The 24,523-nt window shown below is 37.1% G+C and overlaps 1 protein-coding gene across 7 annotated transcripts in view; it reads right to left on the bottom strand.

Moving 5' to 3' along the window:
* The window catches only part of CDKAL1 (CDK5 regulatory subunit associated protein 1 like 1), a 702,199-nt gene that overhangs the window by 434,739 nt on the left and 242,937 nt on the right, over positions 1 to 24,523 (bottom strand). For all 7 annotated transcript variants that reach the window (XM_016954980.3, XM_063812805.1, XM_016954982.3 and 4 more), the window contains one exon: positions 17,110 to 17,230. In XM_016954980.3, the coding sequence (XP_016810469.2) occupies positions 17,110 to 17,230 (121 nt within the window). The remainder of the gene's footprint in view (positions 1 to 17,109; positions 17,231 to 24,523) is intronic.

Genomic DNA, 24,523 nt, shown 5'->3' with positions numbered 1-24,523 from the left:
TTCTTGATAAATATTATTTTCTTCACAGAATAATTTTTTTAAAACTGACATAAATTTCATTTTCTGGAAGGTGTACAGTTCTATGAATTTAGCCTATGTATTGGTATGTGCAACCATCATCAAAAGACTACAGAAGAGTTCTTTTACCCTAGAACATTCCTTTGTGCTATACCCTTACCCAAACACTCTCTGCCCTCCTCACCTCCCAATCTCTAACCCCTAAAAATCCTTGATCTCTTCTCCATCACCATAGTTTTTTCTTTTTGAAAATGTCATATAAATAAATAATATAGGGCAGGTGAGGTGGCTTACAAACCTGTAATCCCAGCACTTTGGGAGGCCGAGGTGGGAAGATCACTTGAGCCCAGGAGTTCAAGACCAGCCTGGGCAACACGGTGAAACCCCATCTCTACAAAAAAATACAAAAATAGCCAGGCATGGTGGCACATGCCTGTAGTCCCAGCTACTCAGGGGGCTGAGGTGGGAAGATTGCTTGACCCCAGGAGACGGAGAACGCAGCGAACCGTGGTTGCGCCACTATACTCCAGCCTGGGCGATGGAGCTAGACCCTGTCTCCAAGAAAAAATAAAATAAAATAAAATAAAGCAATCAATCATACATACAGCCTTTTAGTGATTGGCTTATTTCACTTGGCATAAGCTTTTTACATCCATCCAAGATGTTGGGGATGTCAATCATTCATTCCTTTTTTTGTTTGGTGGTATTCAATTAAGTGAACGCAACACAGATGATTTTTCCATTCATTCCCTAAAGGATACAGGAGTGTTTTCAGTTTGGGCTAATTAGGAAGGAAGCTGCCATAAACATTCATACACAGATTTTTGGGTGAACTTACGTTTTCATTTCTCATACCTAAAAGTAGGATGTTCATCATATGATAAGTACATGTTTAACTTTTTAGAGAAACTGCTAATTCATTCTCCAAATGGCTGTACCATTTAGCATCTCCAACAACAATGTATGAGAGCTCTAATTGCTCTACATCCTCTCCAGTACCTGGTACTATCAATATTTTTTATTTTACTTGGTCTAATAGGTGAGTTATAGGATCCCTGATGTTAATGATGTCGAAAAACTTTACATGTGCTTAGTTTCCATTTGCATATCCTCTTTTGTGATGTCTCTGTTCAAGTCTTTTACCCATATTTTAATCTGGTTGTTTTCCTAGTGAGTTTTGAAAGTTCCTTATATATTCTGGATACAAGTCCTATGCTGTGTATGTGATCTGCAAATATGTTCTCCCAGCCTGCAGATTGCTTCTTATTATCTTAATAGTTTCATTCACAGAGCAAAAGTTGTTAATTTTGATTAAGTCCATCTTTTATCCTTTTATAGATCATACTTTTGGGTATCAGGTCTAAGAACTCTTTGCCTAACCATAAATATAGAAACCTTCTCCTATGTTTTATTCTACAATTTTTAAAGTTTTACCTCTTATTTTTTATTTTCATGAATTGAATAAGAAAAAAGGTTTTACATTTTACATTTTGAACTTGGATCCCTTTTGGGTTAACTTTCATATACATTTAACATTTGGGTCAAAGTTTTGTTCTTTTTCCATATGGATACCCAACTGCTCCAGTACAATTTGATGAAAACACTGCTTTCTCCCTTGGATGAACTTTGCGCCTTTGTCAAAATCAACTGCCCATATTTGCATGGGTCTGACCTTCCTGGACTTGTTAGTCTCCTTCCAGTGATTTAATGTGTCTATCCCTTCAGCACTACCACACCTCTTGATTGCTGCTACTTTACAGTAAGTCTTAAACTAGGATGGTGTGATTCCTCCAACCTTATTCTTATTCAAAACTGTTTTAGATAACTCTACTTCCCTTGCCTTTCCACATAAAATTTAGCATCCATTTCTCCACTTCTACAAGAAAAATCTTACTGGAATTTGTATTCAAATTACTTTAAATCTATACATCAACTTGAGAATTGTCATTTACTATACTGAATCTTCCAATTCCTGAACATTGCATGATTTATTTATTTAGATCTTCTTTGATTTCTTCTGTTTTGTAAATTTCCATATACATATCCTATACATAATTTGTCAGTCTAAGCATTTTTCTTAGAGCTATTGCATAACATAAATAATTTCTGTATTTCCCTTTCCAATTACACATTGCTGGTATACAGAAAGATGTTTTATTTTTATGGGTTTATGTTGTATCCTTGCTATATTCACTTATGAGTTCCAGAAGTTTTATTATGGACTCCTTGAGATTTTCTATGTAGACAGTCATATCATCTGTGAATAGGCACAGTTTTCTTTCTGTATTTTCATAAATCTGGGCCCTGATATATCTAACATTGACTCCTTTGGAAATAAGAACCCAGGCAGTTACAAGCCTTAGATGCCATGCCTAAATAGAGGGCTGATTCTCAAGGATCACTTATACTGGCCAAGTCAGCTTTAAACATGTTGCATCTACTAGTTCCAATCTCTTTCCTTGCCCTTCGAATTTGTGTCATCACAGACCTAATAAGTCTTACATAGAAGTTCACCCAAGCACTGGCCAGTTTGACATTCAGGTAGTATATGCTTTTCAAGAGAAAAAATAGCAACATGAGAAATCTATTATATACTTTTTGTTTATGTTTCTTTTTAAAGAATAAACCAAATTTACTATAACCCATTCAGCATATCACCAACTTGGCAACAGCTGTTAGTAAAAATTAAGTCTATGTACTAAGAAAATGTGAAGTAAAAGAACAATTAAAATGAAGTCAATCAATGATGGCATTTCTTAGAAAAGTAAGCTTTAAGATGGTTATTTGGAATATCTGATAAAGTGAATAAATCAGCCTTTCTCAACCACTATTCCAAGAGAATTATGCACTGCAGAAAATAATCTGAGTGACTACTTTTTAATTCTCTCAAGGATAGTATGCAGCTAATATCATTCTAGATGCTTGGGAGAAGGTTAATTCACTAAATAATGAATGCCTTAGGACATTCAATCACATATGTTTAGGCTTAATTCTCTCAGAAAACATGAACTGAGAAAGGCTGGAATAGAGATTCAAGACTCAAGAAACAGCAAAAGAGACTTTAGAATGAAAACATACCATTAGCATTTAGAAACTGAGTCGTAAAAACATTTTTATTGAGAGCTCCTATGAGCTAGTAACTATTAGGTACTAGAAATACAAACATATAAACCTACAGGAATTAAAGGAAGGTAAATGGTAGAACCAGAAGTGTGGATGGGAAAGGTAAATAATGAGTGAATAGAAAAGGAAAACAAGGTGATATGAAGTCCAGAATTTTTCCAAAGGTGCTCTCACACCCAAACAGAAGTCTCAATAGCGCCTTTATCCCATGTAATCAAATTCACTTGACAGATAATCTCACTGTTTTCCTCTGATCCACCAAACAGTATTGGTCACAGTGATACCAGTTTCTGGTATTTTGACCTACATATATTTCAATACAAACTAACATCAAATATCATTTTTATGATGTCTTGCAGACCACAAACAAAATCTAATCTGCTTTCTAATCCTTTCACTGACCCCTAAAATCCTAAAGATGAAGGTGTATCACCTGTGAGAGTAACCTCTGTTTGTCATGAACCTTATTCTCCTAAAAGTGAGTACAATCTGTGGGCCACCAAACTTTCGGACATTAGTCCTTGGGGCCTCAGTTTTATCATCTATGAAAACATTTTAAATCTCTAAAATCCTTTCTAGCTCTAACAGTCTATGAATATGTGAATCTGCCAAAAAGATTTTTAATTAACTATGAATAGTTTTGTATTAAGAAAGTGTGTGGGTAGTAGGTATTTGGCCATGGGGCTACAAATAATAAAGAAACTTATTAAGTATTTTACAAAGTCTACCCCTAATTAAAAGGGTTTTTTCCCATCCCTTACAAAAAAAAGGCTTCAGATCATTCTCATTAGCTGGCAAGAGATTTTAAGCAGTGTAGCACATAAACAAATAGCTTAAATCAAACTGTTGCTCACTGTGTGAACTGTCATGCTACTCTACTATCTATCCAAACACTTGGCAAGGCAGTGTTACAAAAGACAAATCCATTTATTTACAGTAGATATATTTAAATTCAACTACTTCTTTCTCACCTACTATACCAAAAAAAGAGGCTTTTAATAAAACATGATTCTTACATAAAAGTCAAAAGTGTGGGCTCAAAAGAAAAAGCAGATACAGAAAATGGAAAAATAAGAGAACAAAACAATAATTTAAAGAAGGATTTTAAAAAACTACAAGATAAGGGAACAGAAAATACAGACATTAAAAGATCAGTCAATTAAAGCTGTCTAGGATCTACAGGTCTCTAAGTTTAGAAACCTTTAAGATATATATGTATAAGCAAAGCAGTATTGGGATAAACAAAAGAAACTAAGAAATTAGGCAAGCCATACTGATGCTGTTCAAATAAGCATTTGTAAAGTACATCAGAAAATATTCTATGCGTGAGTCTCAGTCACAGTTAGATTTTGAATTAGGAGATATATATATATATATGTGTGTGTATATATATATATATATAACCTAATTAGGATAGATATATATATATAATATATATCTGAAAGAATTAAATTTAAAATTAAAAAAAACAATCCCTGAAATGTCTATATTATTCTTTCTTCCATCACTCATCCTTGAATATCTACCATACAAATTGAAACTTAATGGAGTATTAAAGTATGTTAGTTATATTCCAAATGTAACATTTGGATGACAAATCTCCAATAAAATTAAGAAAATTAATTATTTGATAAATTATTTGATAAACAATCATTTGATAAATAACTGACAAATAACTGCAAAATATTTAAGTGCAAGTCAACTCATTTATACAGAAGACTCTCATTATGCCAACCATCATGTTGCCATTATTAGGCATCATGGAAACAACAGGAAAATTTGCCTTCAGCAGTAGCAGAATCTCAACCATACTCCATCCTCATGGGCATTTGACATCTCTTTTTCCAAGATGCGTGCAATGTGTCAACATCAACGCCGCTACTGACACCTTGTCATTATTTTTGTTGCTTTGCCTCTTCCTTTGCATACAATTGAGAATTAAGGTAGGAAAATTTTTAAAATAAGACCAATAGTAGAAATAAGAATGAGAAAGTTGAAGTAGACAGAAAGGGGCTTTAACAATTGCAATCTTTTTTGTAAGTGAAATTAGGGGCGTTAATTTTAGGAGTAAGCACAGAAATCTACACTCAAAGGATCCCGGGTTGACTGAATTCCAGAGTGAGAACAATATGTGATGCTAGTGACAGAATTCTCAATAGTGGCAAATTACCAAAGAACGTGCTGCTGGTTCACATGACATACATGTTGTACACCATTATTGTATGAGCCTATTTTCAGCTATCACATTTGAAACAAGTCTGATACATTCTCCATATTTGTGGTAAACTTCTAGGTACACAACTCTAAGTCCTACACATATAAAACTACTATTATATTCCATGTAGACTAAAACAAAATTATTTCCCAGTTAACTAAACTACACTAGACTGTAAGGCTCCCAAGAGCAGTGATACATTACTAGGTCTTGTTTCTTTTATTGCACTTAGTACATTTTCAGATACATAGAGATGTTCTGCAAACTTCTGTTGAGTAAAAGAGTGAATGAGTAGAGAATAAAACAAACCAATGAATAAAACAGACCACCAATCTTGATAGAGGATATCTTCCAGTTACAAGGGGCTCCTGGTCCTAAATAAATAAATCCGTCCTTGCATATCTTGTTCTCATAAACTTATATAGAAAAAAATAACAGAGACAGGAGAAAGTGGGGGAGGAGAACGGACTAAAAATTCCATCTCAGAAAGTTTATGTTTTCCGCAAGAGCAGTAACAGAACAGTACATAAAATATATTTCACAAGGGAGAAAGAACTTTGTAAACCTATATGATCTCACAATTAATACTTACTTTAAGGTTAACCTAAAAAGAACCACAAAAATATACATTACAAATCACAAAGGTACCTACATTGTTTAAAAACTGAAACCAGTATTTTTAAAAATGACCTTGTTTTAAACCCAGTTTTCTTAGTGGATTTACCAAAAAATAGACACTCCTCAGAGACTGTTTCATCAGATAAAGTAAATGAGGTCTTAACTACATGCACTATTGCCTTTTTAAAAAGCCAAACAAAACATTCTGCTTTGTCAGGGTTAGAAAAAAATAAAACAACTGGTGCTACCATGCTGAGATGCAGTCAAATAAAAGCAAAGTGGTTTCAAAAATAAATATGGGATATATATTATTCTTGTATTGGAAAAAACTGACAGGCCCTCGTCCACAATCACATGTGTGTTCAATTATACTTAATTAAAGTTGGGCTACACAAGTTTCAGGGTTTTTTTTTTTCTCTCTCTTGATAGGGCTGGAAAACAAGTTTTCTTAAAGCAACAGGAAAGCTGACAGATGGTGGCTCTTTGGATACATCCAATGATTTGCTCCTACTGCGCCCTTCCAAGTGCAACTCACTTTCACGCACCTTAGCTCCAGTAGAAGTGGGAAAAAAAAAGACATGAAAGGAAGGTACAATGGTCATATATCTCTATATGATTTAGCAGTCCCCTCCTTTAAAATAACCATAATAGGAATTTCAAATTCCATTCCATTGGACAAAATGGATGCATCTTAGGAGTCATCTGACAATACAACATAGATACATAGCAGAAATTCTCCCAGCCTACCTCCACTTGACAGACTCACTACATTAGCCCCATATTCCCCATTCTCTCTGTAAAACTCTGCTACGTACAGCATGTTTCTCAGATTTAATAGTCTATCTTCCAGATGAGTCTCAAACTTTAGCTCTAACTGGCTTTCCTTTCAATTAACTAAACAACTACAGTACAGACCCAGAAGCAGAAAATGAGGCTAGAGGCCACTGACGTTATGGTTTATTGAAAAAACTGGTCAGATGATGTGGTTCGAGTCACAATTCTGCCACTTACTAGCTCTGTGGCCTTAAGCAAATAGCAGTCTACTTAAGCCTGAGGTTTGCCTTCTCATAGCTATCATAGTAATAAAGTTAATAATACTATATATTGAACAGATACTATGTGCCAGGCATTGTGCTGATTAAACCTGTGACCTCTTTTCATTCTCACAACACTATTATTATCATCATCACTTTATAAATGAGGAAACTGAAACCTATAGAGAGGTTGAATAACTTATGCCAATGATAGCAGCAGGAGGCAGACAAATGCCTAGGCAGAGAGTGTTGGGTCCCCAGTGAAACCCCACTTTCAAACCAAAGACAGTTTAAAGCCTGAAAGCCAAGCTACAAGTCAAATCCACAGACCGGACTGAGAACCTGTCTTCTCATTTGGCACACTTCCCTCTGATTGATCCCCCCTCCTCCACCAATTTTACTTTAACCTACCCTTTCCTTATTGGTTTTCTACACTGTCGTGCCCACCTTTGAATGGTGCCTTCATTTTAACCTTTTTTGTGTACTCACAAACCAATCAGCATGCACTCCCCATTCTGAGTCCATAAAAAGCCCCAGACCCAGACACACAGAGAGAGAGAAACCACCCAACTACAGGGGTGGGGGACCACCCCCTGCATCCCCTGTCCACTGAGAGCTGTTCCATCACTCAAGAAAATTCTTCTCTGCCCATCCTCACCCTTCTAATTGTCAGTGTAAGCTCATGCTTCTTGGATGTGGGACAAGAGCTTGGGAACCACTGAATGCTATAGCACAGGTGGACCGAGTGGGCAGGGCGCCTCCAGTGGTAGGCCCAGGGCTGAGTGAGGCCTGGGTCAGGGGGCATCACTGGCTGTGAAGGTCTCTGGTTGGCAAAGTGGCCGCGAAAAATCCAGCGTCACCAAGTTCGGAGCCCAAGCATTCTCAAGCTACCTTTCTCCGACCATTCCCTTATTCAAAACACCACCACAGTGACTCATCATTCTCTGTGTAAGACATGGTTTTTCACAATGCAATAACCACTGCTTATGGGTTTTGTTTTGGTTCCCCCCACCCCACCACTGCTTAAATTGCCTTTAAATCCACCTATAAGATATTTTAAGACACAGCCTAAATATTACTTTCCATGGAAGCGCTCTCCAACTCATTTAAACAATCCGTCATACAATGTGAGCTTATAACTTTATTGTTTTGTGCTTGTTGCTTATAACTTTATTGTTTTGTGCTTTTCTATGGGATTCTCAAGGGCAAATACCACATGAACTCATCTTTTTATGTTCAACTACATTTGTTTAACAAATTGATGTCCCGGCTAGGTGTGGTGGCTCACACCTGTAATCCCAGAGCTTTGGGAGGCCAAGGCAGGAGAATTGCTTGAAGCCAGGAGTTCAGGACCAACCTGGGCAACAAAACAAAGTGAGATCCTATCTCTACAAAAAATTAAACAAACAAAAAAACAAATCAACATCCATTTGCAGGGCTCTTTGGCCTTCTTAAAGAACAAACATATGAAATAAATAAGCTGATTTTTAAAGATAACAAATATAATGAGGTTTCTCAACTGTAAAAGCATCTCTAAGTTGTTCTATCAACGCATATCCACTCCATGAACTAACCTGAAGAAAGTGTTGACCATTCTACCCAATTAACTGTAAACTAAGATTGCTTTAACGGTTTGCCTAAATTTGAGTACCTTTAAATTTTTGCTTTTTATCCAAATTCAATCTCCCTACTTCAAATTAAATAGTTTTGTTAGAAATTGGATAAGCAAGATGTACTTTTTAGAAAGGGCAATAGAATCCTACAACATGCTAGAATTTGAAATGTTTTTTTTAAATCAGTAATTTCTCTATGCTAGTAACTAAGAAAATTATATATATATTCATTTCAAAGTTTATTTAAAATAATGATTAAAAAGTTTACAAAATATAACATTAACTCCTAATACTGTCCGAGCTTTTTGACTGAGCTGCTCTCTTTAAAAGCATTCACTAAGCCAGCATTTGAAAGTTCTGCAACTTAAGGATAATTACTTCGCAGGTATGAGCCTATAGTGCCATCCACTGTTCCTATGAATGATCTTTCCCAAGTACAGTCTTATAATGCACTAGAAATAAATATTACTTTAAAATTTCATTTGTATAATATTTTAGTGAAAATAAGATATTTTGGGATTCCATTGAAGGCATAAAAAAGGCTGCAAATTTTAGGACAACTGGTTTGTGGACAAAAGAGTAAAAACGCAGTTCACAATTGCCATAAATGCCTCAATTTCACACATTTAATTGTTTCATATAACTTTCACTTCATTCATAGTCCAAACTATCATATTCTCTTTTCTACAAAACAATCATCTATAGTAAGAGAAGCAATTCGAACTATATTCCAGGTTAGCCAGAAAATTTTTTCTGCATTTAAGAAACACTGCTGTCAACTGAAATACTTAACAAACATTTATGGAGTGAATACTGTGAGAAAGACACTGTGCTGAAAGCTACAGGAGAGACTAAGATGAACTTTTTTTGTTTGTCAAACATTCACTTAAAACTGAACAGGTGAAATAGGAAATTGAAGAACCAACATTGAACAGCATAAAGTCGTAACCTCACATTCTAGTCCCAGCAAATTTCTTACCTAAATAATAGAAAGAATAAAAAGAAATCAAGGGTAGAAGGGGTCTCAGAGAATGACGGTAGAGTAGAAGATACAGCAGCATCAAGATTTGAAAGAAAATATGTATTAATGTGCTAAGCTATACATTCAGTAGGTAGCACTATACCCATGCCAGAAAAGACATCATCTCTAAGATCTCACCTAATTTATTCAAGTCATTCAGCTAGAAAATAAAGTGTCTATGACTACAAACTCCAAGTGCAGAGCTCCTTCCAATGTATTATAGATTCTACTACCTTCTCCAGAATAGGCTGGTGTCACATTCTAGGCTCATGACAAAGATTAAGGTTCCTGCCACCCATAAAGCTTACAGAAGAACACGAATAATAACCACAGCTCTGTACTCACCCTACGGTGTGCAAATATAGCAGTTATAATACCTAGATTTTAAGTTTCATGAGAGCCATGTTAGGAAAACTATAAATTTACTTTTGAAAGAATATAATGTAGTGAACATCATATAAATTGTGTGACTTGATGTAAGCTACAACTGTTAGGCACAGTCACACTCTTAGCTAGTATTTAATCAGAAAGGCCACCTTCCAGAGGAGGTTGCTCTGTATGTTTAAGCTATCTTTTATCTTTAGTCAATACCAGAAGCTTTGCTAATTAGCATGTAAATAATAAGTTTCCATTTTTGAAAGTACTGGTCAACTACTAATTACAAGTAGTTAATAGCATAAAAGACAGTCGAAATAGGGTCTCAGTTAAAGAAGGGACACTCAAGATAAGTAGATTGGGTAAAATATTTTCCAAAACAGAGTAAAGAATCTTACAACACACACTAGCCTAAATCAGTGTTTCTCAAACTATATATAGTGACAGAGCAGGATTTTTACTTCCAACCTCTTATAAACCAGTATCTGTGTAAAATACAGTGAAAATGAATTATAACTCGCTGCAGTGACATTAAACTGCCTTGAAAGTCTCTATTTGTGTACTCATCACAGACCAACAATCTGTAGTTAACTGGTTCACAGAACACAGTTTGGTTAGTACTGGCCTAGACCATTAAAGATATGATTCTGGCTTGGTCCCTGACACACTCTCACTCCAGACACTAGGTAAGGAATTCTGGTTGCCTGAGGATGTATTATCTATAGTGAGACAGTATGTTGCTTCATGTGGCTCAAGTGAACCTTTCATACAAGGTTTGATTCCACCACCCAAAAAGAGAGACAACGAGGACTCCACCAACGTTACAAGAACAGCTGGACCGTGCCAGCTTGCTTAATAAATTCTTGTTGGAGACTGTGGACTAGGACTTGCTTTCATTATAATCTGACAGCTGAGTTGTCAGGTTATAATGAAATAATGAGTTTGAAATATCCATTCAAATATTTGTAGATAGCCTACGTATCCAGAACTGGAATAGAAACTGATAAATTTTGTACATTACAGACATAAAGTGTAAAAATCTGAGTTAGTTTTCCCAAAGCCAGAGTGTTACAGGGAGGAAAAATATGCTTTTTAAAATGATAATAAATTCAAGAATATAAACTCAAAGAAAATTATATTCCCCTTAAAGGTTCTCAGTTACCACCATATGTCTGTCTGATGGCAAATAACAAGAAAGACAAGATAAATTTTAAAAGATGAAGTATCAGTAAAATATCACAGGGTCAGACAGTAATTTCTAAGATGTGTTTTGCCTGAGGGAGGATTTCAAACCTTCAAGCTAAGGATAATCTGATAGGAGTATCTTAAAAATGATATAATTTATATAAGAACTGTTAAGCAGCATCTAACTCTTGGCTTTGGAAGATAAAAATTGCCAAGGAACTGTCAAAAAGGATGACTTTCATAGGGTCAGAGAAGGTAAAATAAAGCACAGATGTCCTTTATGCCACAATTTCCAATTTTTTACTTTTGTCCCCTACACTACCTCCTACCCGTCTCCACACTGTATTCCCACTGCTAGAAAAAATAAGGGAGTCAAGGCCGGACGCAGTGGCTCACCTGTAATTCCAGCACATTGGGAGGCCGAGGCAGGCAGATCATGAGGTCAGGAGATCGAGACCATCCTGGTTAATATGGTGAAACCTCGTCTCCACTAAAAATACAAAAAATTAGCCGGGCGTGGTGGCGGGCGCCTGAAGTCCCAGCTACTCAGGAGGCTGAGGCAGGAGAATCGCTTGAACCCGGGAGGCGGAGCTTGCAGTGAGCTGAGATCGTGCCACTGCACTCCAGCCTGGGTGACAGAGCGAGACTCCATCTCAAAAAAAAGAAAAGAAAAAAATAAGGGAGTCACACAAATGGGAGACCTGACAAAAACAGCTTTTCAACCTTAGCTTATTTCTTCCATTCATGCACATGTTGACTCCCTATGATACTGACCATTACATTTGGTTGACTTTTTAAAAAATTCTACATAAATATCCACACACACCATATCCTTCTGTGCCCATCCAAAATTTATACAATCTGAAATTTTCAACTTCTTCCTTGGCTAAAGCAACTGATGTACTTTTATGTTTTGTTTTATTTTATTTATTTAGAGATGAAATCTCACTCTGTCGCCCAGGCTGGAATGCAGTGGTGTGATCTCAGCTCACTGCAACCTCCACTCCCTGGGTTCAAGCAATTCTCCTGCCTCAGCCTCCCGAGTAGCTGGGATTACAGGCACGCACCAACCACCACATCCAGCTAATTTTTGTATTTTTAGTAGAGGCAGGGTTTCAGCATGTTGGCCAGGCTGGTTTCAAACTACTGACCTCAGGTGATCCACCAGCCTTGGCCTCCCAAAGTGCTGGGATTACAGGCATGATCCACTGCACCTAGCCATACTTTTATATTTTAAGCTAGAAATATAACAAGGCATAACAACTTTGCAAAGTCTAATGGTTCTAATAGTAACTTCAGTATATAATAAAAGTTGCTACAAATGAATTTTCCTAAATGAAATGAAATTTCCTAAATGAAATGAATGAATTTTCCTAAATGAAAAATGAAAAATTTATGGAAAGTCAGATCTACATATTTAATGTGGAAGCAATAAAATTTTGAAAAGTGTTAGGATTTTACTGAGAAGGCTCATTTTCTACTGAAAAATAATTATGAGTATAATCATTTTAAAACATTTAAAAGTAAGTGAAAAAAAGCAATGAGCTCCACCAGCATGAAAAAAATGAAATCTGGCTGGGCATAGTGGCTCACACCTGTAATCCCAGCACTTTGGGAGGCTGAGGTGGGTGGATCACAAGGTCAGGAGTTCGAGACCAGCCTGGCCAATATAGTGAAACCCCGTCTCTACTAAAAATACAAAAATTAGCCGGGTGTGGTGGCGTGTGCCTGTAGTCCCAGCTACTCGGGAGGCTGAGGCAGAAGAATCAATTGAACCCAGGAGGCGGAGGTTGCAGTGAGCCAAGATCATGCCACTGCACTCCAGCCTGGGCGACAGAGCAAGACTCCATCTCAAAAAAAAAAAAAAAAGAAAAAGAAATCCAAGCTAATATGTTATAGAATGATAGTGTGGACAAATACGTATGGGAATGCTTTCATGTGAGAGCAAGTGATAAGGCTGCAACTGATTCAGGAAGATGATTAGCAGTCTGAGAAAATTAGAAACCCATTTCTCATTCTGGGACAATATGGATTAAATTTTCGTAATATCAAAAGCATTATTTGCTAATGTACCGAGGATCAACACTCTACTCTAATGTGAAGGATACAAGAGGATGAGAGTGATGCCAAATCCAGTGAGCTTTCAATCTTTTAAAGTGCAGGCCCATTTGAAGAAAACATTAAGTCTACAAGAGGGAAAATTCAAATAATATACATAAAAAATTTTACCTAAAGGCTATTGAAAATGGTTACCTAAAGCAAATTTTTAAAATTTAAAATTGTAAACATTAAAAAATTTTTAAATATTTTTAAGATTAATTTTTAATTAATGTACAGCAACAAGAACTCATAACTTATAAAACATTTACTCAACAAATATTTATTGAGTGCAGGCAGCCCTCTGTATCCATGTGTGTGCCATATCTACAGATTGAACCAATCATGGATTGAAAATATCTGGGGCCAGGTGCAGTGGCTCATGCCTATAATCCCAGCACTTTGGGAGGCCGAGGTGCGTGGATCACAAGGTCAGGAGTTCAAGACCAGCCTGGCCAATATGGTGAAACCCCGTCTTTACTAAAAATACAAAAGCTAGCTGGGTGTGGTGGCACACGCCTATAGTCCCAGCTACTCGGGAGGCTGAGGCAGAAGAATCACTTGAACCCAGGAGGGCAGAGGTTGCAGTGAGCCGAGATCGTGCCACTGCACTCCAGCCTGGGTGACAGAGTGAGACTCTGTCTCAAAAAAAAAAAAAAAAAAAAAAAAGAAATAAAATATCTGGAAGAAAAAAAACACTTAAAAATAATGCAATAATTAAAAGAAGCCAAATTTTTAAAATACAGTATAACAACTATTTAGGTAGCATTTCTATTGTATCAGGTATTATTAGTAACCTAGAGATGATTTAAAGTATATGGGAAAAAGTAAGTGGGTTATATGCAAATACTACACTTTTTTTTTTTTTTAAGACGGAGTCTAGCTCTATCTCCAGGCTGGAGTTTAGTGGCACGATCTCGGCTCACTGCAACCTCTGCCACCCAGGTTCAAGTGATTCCCCTGCCTCAGCTTCCCGAGTAGCTAGGATTACAGGCACGCGCCGCCACGCCCAGCTAATTTTTGTATTTTTAGTAGAGTCGGGGTTTCACCTTGTTGGCCAGGATGGTCTCAATCTCCTGCCCTCATGATCCATCCACCTTGGCCTCCCAAAGTGCTGGGATTACAGGCGTGAGCCACCACACCCGGCCAATACTACACCATTTTATATGAGGTACTTGAGTATGCATAGATGTTGTATCTAAGGAGGTCCTGGAACTAATCCCCTACAGATACCGAGGGACAACTGTACTCACTTTGTACTAAACACTGAACTCAAAGATAATAATGTAATGACAATTGAAATACGTTCAGCCCCCAAGGAGCTCACATTGTAGTGGAAGATACAAATGACACAGTGTGTAAAGTGCCATAATCAGGATACATAGGGAATGTTGTGGACACAAATTAGAGTGAGGGATAGATTTAGCCTGGTTGCAGAGGGAGAAACAAGCAGACATCCCAAGAAATGAGCACACAGTTGAGTGCAGGAGGCTCACCCATGAGGTGAACGGGGAAGGACAGACATGCCAGGAAAACCCTTCAACCTACAGGGAGGCCTGCAGTCAAGACAGAGAAGAATCTGGAGTTTTGAGAATTTCAAGTAGTTCAGGAAGACTGAATACTGGGGTGTGAAGTAGGGAGTGATAAAATGAAGAAGAACATAGAGACTAGAAAAATAAACAGTTAAAAACAGACACTCAGTAGGCCAAATACGTACCTGGAAAGTTACCATGCAGAGACCTAATGGATCCTAATCTAACAGAGTTTGACAGACCCTGAAATACTAATGTTTTAAAGGCATGTGTCTAGCCAAAAGCCCCGCATAAACACACACACAAAACCGGCATTTTTCAGCTGGGTGCAGTGGCTCATGCCTGTAATCCCAACATTTTGGAAGGCCAAGCAAGTGGATTGCCTGAGTTCAGGAGTTTGAGACTAGCACGGGCAACACAGTGAAACTCCATCTCTACTAAACTAGAAAAAATTATCCGGGCATGGTGGCGTGCACCTGTAATCCCAGTTACTCGGGAGGCTGAGACAGGAGAATCACTTGAACCCGGAGGCGGAGGTTGCAGTGAGCCAAGATCACGCCATTGCACTCCAGCCTAGGTGACAGAGGGAGACTCCATCTCAAAAAAAAGAAAAAAAAATCTGCATTTTTCAGGAGAAAGTGTGATTAGCCAGCAAACTCCAAATATTATTGTCCAATTTGCAAGGCAATCTGTACCATGATGATAATTTAGCATAGTCCCACTAAACTGTCAAATTTTAAAACTTAATCATTCATTCATTCAGTCAATAAATAAATATGCATTAAATCCCTACTGTGTATAATTTTCTACTCACTGGGGATAGAGTGGTAAATAACACAATCAAAAAGGCCCTGCCCCCATGGAGCGTATATGCCAGTGAGGAGAGACAATTAAAATACAAATAAATGACCATTTATATATTTCAATGCCAATTAAAGTTACAGAGGAAAACAAAGCAACTGTGAAAAAGAGAAGGAATGTTAGAAAGTTTGCAATTTTAAATAGGATAATCAGGAGTTGCGGGAAAGTATTATAATGTTTGAATGAAGGGGAAAAAAGAACTGAGGAAGGGGAAAGCAAACAGCCTTGCATTTATAATTCGGCTCAGGCTAGACAGACAGAATGAATATGTGAGGTACTCCAGTCAAGCGACAACTGTACTTCTCACTGTTAAATTCTGCTTTAATTACTAGTTTCTGAGCTTGATAAGTTTGGGTTTCTGAATCTTCAACGCTGAAGGCCAGATGCTGGTCTACAACAAATTCACCAAGTCACTGAATGCCACTCCATGGGGTTTTTTGGGAAAAACCGAATGACTTTGGTCAACCTTCTCTAGTCTTTGACAGCAGTGTGGAGGATAAACCAGAAAGTGGTGAGGCTACAGAAAAGAGGGCTACTGACAACACAACCGCCACTGTCCTGGAGGAAGTAAAGCCATTGGATTCAGAGAAACAGGCAGATGGTGGACAAGGAAGCTGTTCACTGGTTCTCAGTGAGAAGGAGCATGAAGAAAGAGCAGAACAGAAGGAAAACAATTTCAAATAAAAGGGAAGGAGGATGAAGCAAAAGGGGCAGAACAGCTTAAATCTGTGGGGAATGAGATGTGGTTGTACGCGTAATTAGGTGCTCCCTGTGATTTAAGAAACAGAAGCCCTTCATCTCATCAAATTTTCAGAAAATGTTTCTTTTTCTGATGGACTCATAATTTAAAGAATGCAAAAATTCAATAAATGCATATGAAACAAAGTATAAATGAGTATACCAAGAGTTATAATCAAGGACTTTAAATCAAGGTGTGGAAATTAAAAGAGTACTTAATATTCTGTCATGATGCTTCTTTTAAGTTTAAAGCTCAGAATAATAACATTTTAAAATATGCATTTCAAATAGTGAATAATGAAAACGTGGTTAGTATCTTGGGCAACATTTACCATACCTTTACTGGAAAAAACAGTCGAATATGACAAGTGTCTTAATCATTCCACAAAATAAAGTGCTACTTTTTTCAAAGATTTTAAAAAAGGGCATAGCTGGGAAATGAAATCCATGTTTATTACCAAAAATGGGAATAATATTAAAGGTATAAAAGCCTGCTGCAAATATAAGTGTAGTTTACATACAGGAAACATTTCAGAAGAAACTGTATTTGAGCACATTTTGTAATTTTTCTTTCCCAAGAAAATGTTCAGCTACTTTTCTATGTCACATGTCCAAGAAAAAAAAACTGAATTCATGAAATATATTGAATATTTTATGAGCAAATTGGAGAGATGCTTACCCGGTATTGATGGAAATGATTTCTATCAGTGGATTCTTCCTAATCTTCGGCAAATCCAATCGTGCTCCCCCAAGCCGCCTTCCATTATCCTTTTTCTGACCCAGCAGTCTCACAGAGTGACCTTCAAATCAAGCACATAAATATACATTAGCAAGAGTTACACACTTCACTGTAACTTAACGCTTTCAACAAATGTGTTCATTTAACTTCTTTTCGGGAGCAGGGGAAACAACATAGAAGAGTGAAGTGTGATCATTTAAACTTCAGAAATACTGTCAAAAGGAAAAACAGTGGCCAGGTGCAGTGGCTCACACCTGTAATCCCAGCACTTTGGGAGGCCAAGGTGGGTGGATCACCTGAGGTCAGGAGTTTGAGACCAGCCTGATCAACATGGTGAAACTCCATCTCTATTAAAAATACAAAAATAAGCCGGGTGTGGTGGTGGGCGCCTGTAATCCCAGCTACTCAGGAGGCTGAGGCAGGAGAATAGCTCGAGCCCGGGAGGCGGAGTTTGCAGTGAGCCCAGATGGCACCACTGCACTCCAGCCTAGGTGACAGAGTGAGACTCCATCTCAAAAAAAAAAGAAAAGAAAAGAAAAAAAACAAGAAAAACAGCTGTATTCAGGGCCTACTTGCTTTGCTTATATTTGCACAGATGAGAAACAGAATACCCTCAAAATATCATTTCTACAGGTATAAATACTCTCTAGCATATGCCAAATATGCATGTGCAGCAGGAAGGGTTTCCTTGGGCACTAGGCCTGCCTGCCATTACATTGCAGAAAAAATGAGTAATTAAAAAAAAGCAAAACCAAGTATCTGCTCAAAGCAAACAACAAATCAAACAAGTAAATAAACAAAAAGCTGAGATAAAATTATACTTTAGGGCTGGATTTTTTTTAAACAAACAAACATTTTAAACTTATTTTTACACACTATCACAAAAGGAAATCAGATCACTATTAAGAGCCATTAAAACATTTGTAATTTTTTAATTTTGATATAATTTCACACTTGTAGAAAAAGTGGAAGAATACAATACAAAAAAATCCCATACCCTTCAGATTCAATTATTATTTTACCATATTTACTTTGTCATTTTTTCTTTCTATATGGACATATTGCATTTTGTCTTTTTTTTTTTTTTTTTTAGTTTAGGTTTTTTAAGAGACAGGGTCTCACTATATTGCCTAGGCTGATTTCAAACTCCTGGGCTCAAGCAGTCCTCCTGTCTCAGCCTCCCAAAGTGCTGGGATTACAGGCATGAGCCATCGCACACGGCCTAGACCTATTGTTTTTATAACTTTACTGAGGTATATCCCATAGCCTATAAAATTCACACACTATGAGAGTAAGAGTCAATGATTTTAAATACATTTATAAAGTTTTGGCCAGGCATGGTTGCTCACACCTGTAATCCCAGCACTTTGGGAGGCCAAGGCAGGCAGACCAGCCCAACCAGCATGGTGAAACCTCATCTCTACTAAAAATACAAAAATTAGCTGGGTGTGGTGGTGTGCACCTGTAAACCCAACTACTCGAGAGAGTAAGACAAGAGAATCACTTGAACCTGGGCAGCAGAGGTTGCAGTGAGCCAAGATCACGCCACTGCACTACAACCTGGGTGACACAGCGAGACTCCGTCTCAAAGAAAAAAAGTTTTATAATCATCACAATAACTCAATTTTAGAACACAGGAAGTCAATGTTCTAAAACTGAATGAAACAACTGAATGGAACATCACCCCAAAATAAGAATTTGGGGGGTGATGTAAGTGTTCTAAAATTGAGCTTATCAGAGTCTATCTCTATTCACATACCAAATATAGGGAATTCTGTCAATCCATTGACCAGCTGATTGACATTTGAATTGCTTCCAACTAACAGCTACCATAAAAATGCTTCTGTGAACATTCACATACAAGTTTTTGTATGGACATATGTTTTATTTCCCTTGGATATATTCCTAGGAGTAGAACTGGTGGATCATGTGGTAAATTTATATTTAACATTTTAAGAAACAACTGCTTACGAAAGCAGTCATACCATTTTATGTTCCCATCAGCAATGTATGAGGTTTTGAGTTTCTTCATATCCTTGCCAATACTTAGTACTATGGCTTCTTATGATAACAGCCATTCTAATGGGTGTGTAGTGGTATATGACTGTGGTTTGAATACGCATTTCCATAGTGAGGAATGATGTTGAGTACATTCTCATGTGATTATCAGCCAAATGTATTTCTTATTCAGTAGAATGTTATGACGATTAATTTTATATGTCAACTTGACTGCGCCACAGGGTACACAGATATTTTGATATTATTCTGAATGTCTCTGTGAGGGTGTTTCTAGATGAGATAACATTTGAATTGGTACACTGGGTGAAGCAAATTGTTTTCCCAGTATGGATGAGCCTCGTCCAATTAAATAAAAGTCTCAATTTAAAAAAAAAGGCTAAAAGTGAGCTCCTCCTGACTGACCGTACGAGCCAGAACATAGGTCCATTTCGGCTTTCAGACTCACACTGAAATATTGGCTCTTCTTGGGTCTCAAGTGTGCCAGCCTGTGGACTGTAACTTAACACCATTGGCTCTCCTGTTTCTTAGGCCTTTGAACTCAGACTGGAACTACATACACATCAGCTCTCTGAGGTTTCCAGCTTGCTGAACGCAGATCTTGGGACTTCTCAGGCTCCATGGTTGCATGTGCCAATTCCTTACACTACGTCTCTTTCCATACATACACCCATTGGTCCCAACTAATATAAATGTCTACTCCAGTATTTTCCCAGTATTTTAATTAGAGTATTTGTCTTACTGAGTTGTAAGAATTATTTACATATTATGGTTATAAGACCTTTATCAGATATATGATTTATAAATATTTTCTCTCAGTCTGTGGCTTATATTTTCACTTTCACAATGGTGTGCCTTGAAAAGTAAATGTTTTTTCAATTTAATGAAGTTCAATTTATCCAGTTTTTTCTTTTATGGCTCATGCTTTTGGTGTCACATCTAAGAACTCTTTAGCTATATTAAGGGCACAGAGATTTCTCCTGTGTTTTCTTCCACATTTTATTGTTTCTGTTCTTATATTTATGTCTAGAATTCACTTTATTTTTATGTACAGTGAAGGCCTAAGCTCTTTTTTTAATATGAATATTCAACTGTCCTGATGGTATTTATTTTCCTTCTTCCTCTTTTGTGCTATTGGCACACATATTAACATATACAGTTATATACAGTAGCACCACTTATCTGTGGTTTTGCTTTCCACAGATTCAGTTACCCACAGTACAGTATAATAAGGTATTTTGCGACAGGAAGAGAGAGACACCCCACATTCACATAACTTTTATTACAGTGTATTGTAATAATTATTCTATTTTCTCACTAATGTTGTCAATCTCTTACTGTGCCTAGTTTATGAATGAAACCTTATCATAGGTATGGATGTATGTACGGGAAAAAACATGGTACATACAGGGTTTGGTACTCTCCATAGTTGCAGGCATCCACTGGGGATCTTGGAATGTATCTCTCATGGTTAAGGGGAGACTCATGTAAAGCTAAAAATATGGTGCTATAATTATTGTTTTTTACGTAATTGTATGTTTTTTTCCGTTTTGTTTTCTATGAGACAGGGTCTCACTCTGTCGCCCAGGCCGGAGTGCAGTGGCACAATCATGGCTCACTGCAGCCTCGACTTCCTGGGCTCAAGCAATCCTTCCATCTCAGCCTCCTGAGGAGCTGAGACTATAGGTGTGCGCCACCACGTCCAGTTACTTTTTAAATTTTTTTTATAGAGATGAGGTCTTGCCATGTTGCCCAAGCTGGTCTCAAACTCCTGGGATTAGGTGATACTCCCACCTTGGCCTCCCAAAATACTAGAATTAAAAGTATGAGTCACTGCACCTGGCCTATGTTGTTTTTTAATAATGAAAATGTGAAAAATATGTTTACTCATATAAATACCATTTCTAGCATTTTTCACTGCTCCTTGGAATCCAAGTTATCATTCAGTGCCTCTTCTTTTCTGCCTGACAAACTTTCAGTATTTCTTACAAAGCCCATTCCAGTTTCTGCTGCATGTGCAGAAGAAACAACTTCTGGTTAACTGAAGGTATGTGGAGAGTTTCACAAGCCTCATAGCGCTAGCTCAGCTCCCAGAATTCCCTGCTAAAACCCTGGCTAGTCCGTCTGTCCATTGCTTGCACCAAACAGGTCAGTAACTTCAGTCCAGTAGAGCCGCAGACCTTCCCTACTGCTTGCCATCAAAATCTCCACTGAACCTGACAGTTCTCCAAATCCACTGAGCTGTCTTGGGAGCAGCAAAGAAGCTGCTGGCTTTCATGGCCTGTTTTGCCCTAGTTGCAACCTTACTCACCAAATAGAGGAGGGAAAATGGAGCAGCCCCAGCATTAATACCACAGACTTACACTGTTTTTATCCAAAGTTCAGTTTTTTCATGAATAAACACTTTTCAGCTTGTTGAATGCTTTTAGTTGATTTCCAGAGTACTGACATGATTTGCTTTTGACTGCTTGTGCAGCTTTAGCATTGCTTTTGAGAAGGTTTGTTGACCTCCTCATGCCATCATGACAGAAGCATATTAAATGCAACTTTTAAAAAGCAATCATTAAAATAACTTCAAATACATAATTAGTACAGCTCTAAGATTCTAAGTAGTTATATACATGTTTCATTGCCTGTCATTTCAGAAAGCTTTATTGCTTAAATATCTCCGGTACAACTTTTCACAACCAAAAGTAATAACACCATCAGTCATAGCCTCTTTGCACTACTCACTTTAATAAGAAACATTTAGTACTTTATTCGTTCTGAAAATGTATGCTCTGATATGGAAACATGCTAAAGTCAAGCAAGCATTTGGCATGTTGGATTCCACAGATTTTCAAGATAAGTTAAACTCTCCAATCAAAAGCCCAGTTAATGAAGAGGTGAGCAAGACTGGCATGCTAACATAATAGTTCTTCAAGAGATGCCAAGAATTCAGTAATGACTATGCAAAGGCATGCTATTTTCATACTTGCATGAGACAAATTTCATTATATCCTGCTGCGACTCCAGTAATATGCAGCCTGCACTAATAACATTTGATAAATTATTCATCTTCACTATCTACATGCAAATAAAGGAAAGTATCTCTGCCTGATGGTATAATGAGTTATTTTCCAATCCAATGATTCATTAAAGAGCAGCAGACCTAACAATAGTCTGTTTTTTTTTAATTGAAAACTATTGCACACTAAAGACAAAGTAGGAAATAACCTAACAGTCACTTGTTATATCTGGCCAAAGATGAAAGGAGGGAATTTCAACAATAAAACAATTATTTGTTTAAAAATGGAGTAGCAGAACAAAACTTTTATTTGTTATATACCCTTTCATTTAGAAATCCTCTTTCAAACAGAACTGCTGTTTCAAATTAATTCCTTAAATCCATAAACCATATAGTAAATATAAATACTATTTACTATCAATTTTATGTGCAGTTATCAATACTGCTGCCATCTAAAACAAACTAAAACTTACCAGAATAAAGAATAAAACTGAAAGAGATGTCTTAAAGGAAGCAAGTCTTTGGAAAGAAAAGGAGAGAGGACAAGGACTCAGGACCAGAGAAACATGCTGAAGGAGTTGAGATGTGAAAGGTAAAAGGCAAATTTTTGGAGCAAATTTGTCCTGAAAATGAACATGCTATACTTAAGAAAGGACCATGAGACAAAGACCATAATTACACATTCACACATTCCTTCTTTATTTGATCCTTTCTTGTTAGCCACTGAGGCCTAGCACTGTGATGGAAAAAGAATGGCTGCTCACTGAGCACTGGTTTGTTTTGTGACTACTGTGAATCAGCCTTTTGGCTTGAGTGAAGGGAAAGAGAAAAGAAAGAAAGCAAAACAATACAGAAAAGAAAAAGGGAGTGGGTTTTTATATCATTTCAATCCCATGTAATAAGAAATTAAAGGAGGAAATATTAATAGGAACAGATGGGGAGATGACGCTCAGTGTGACAAGATCAACTGATAATGACATGAGGCCACCGAGGAGATGGTGATAAATATGTAAAGTGACTAAAATAGATATGCAACTTTAATAAAAAGATGAGAAAGGAAGGCTGGCATATATGTAGAATGAGACATACTCAAAAATGTTATATTTCTGAGATCTTTTATCTTTTCCATTTTTAATGTAAATTCACATTTCACCTCCTCTAAATAATGGTCAAATATGTCTCAGTGGGTTTATTAACCCGCTTTAATAAACATCTCTCTGAGTTGTTATGTACAAGTGTCAGATACAATTCAACCCTGTTAAAACCAAATTCAATTTTAAGCCCTGAGGTTTTCAGCAGTTATTTATAAATCAGCTACAAAACCTGATTCCATGCTGGTTTTTACATTTGATCTAATCCATTAAAGAATGTTACTAAACCATTTTACCAACTAAAATTATTATACATTGTAAAAATTTGAACCAAAAAGCTAGCTTTTGATACAATTCACTGCTGTGTGCACATTTCTGAATTCATAATACTGAAATGCTTATGAGAAGAGAAACCAAGGCACTGTATATGATTTGTACAGTAATTGCTACACTAGTTGAATCAATGTTCAATGCTGTCTATCGATCTTCAAGAACAAAAATGTTTTCTAAATCTCATGGTGCTACCTGCATTGGATGGTGTTAGAACCGAGGGAAAACATCCCACCCATGTATACTAGAAAGCCTGGCCTGTCAGCATATCAGGAAGCCAATCATAAAGGTCACTCACAAATAGAAAAGAACCACCTCCCCGAACATAAACACATATATTAATTGAGTGATGGAAACATAACTAGCTACAAAATATATCTATTAACTAAATTACGCTCCTACACACAAACCAATCTTCTCTGTTTGGTTCTCACGTTCTAAAGTGGGTTGCACATACGAGCTTTAGAATATCATTCATATTACAGAAATACCAATGATCTGGCAACTTGGACTCCTATTGTTTATTTTTTCCCTTTACTTTTTTCTAAAGGCTCTATAAACAGCCCGACTTTTCTTCAATACTTCATTCACTCCATCTAATTTTAAAGGCCATTCACTGTTTTCTTAATATGTGACCACCCACCTCCACTACCACCAGAGAGGACTCATGCCAAGGCTTGTTGGTTTTATTTTTTATCTCTTGATGACTGGTCTCACCTTGCACAAATTTGGTTTCATTAAGTACACACTGAAAAGACTTGTCTGAACCCTAGCTCTGGGTCAGCCTGCTGGAAATATTCCTAGTGAAGCAATCCAACACGATGATGGGGGCAGAGGGCAGAGGGCAGAAGGGTGGCAGAAAATTCAAGCAAAAAAAGTTTTTTAAAAAATGAATAAATGGGCCAGGTGC

Source organism: Pan troglodytes, chromosome 5 (assembly GCF_028858775.2).
Source record: "Pan troglodytes isolate AG18354 chromosome 5, NHGRI_mPanTro3-v2.0_pri, whole genome shotgun sequence".
Lineage (NCBI taxonomy): Eukaryota > Metazoa > Chordata > Mammalia > Primates > Hominidae > Pan > Pan troglodytes.
Note: the sequence above shows the minus strand (reverse complement) of the source record. Positions and strands in the feature narration are given on the sequence as shown.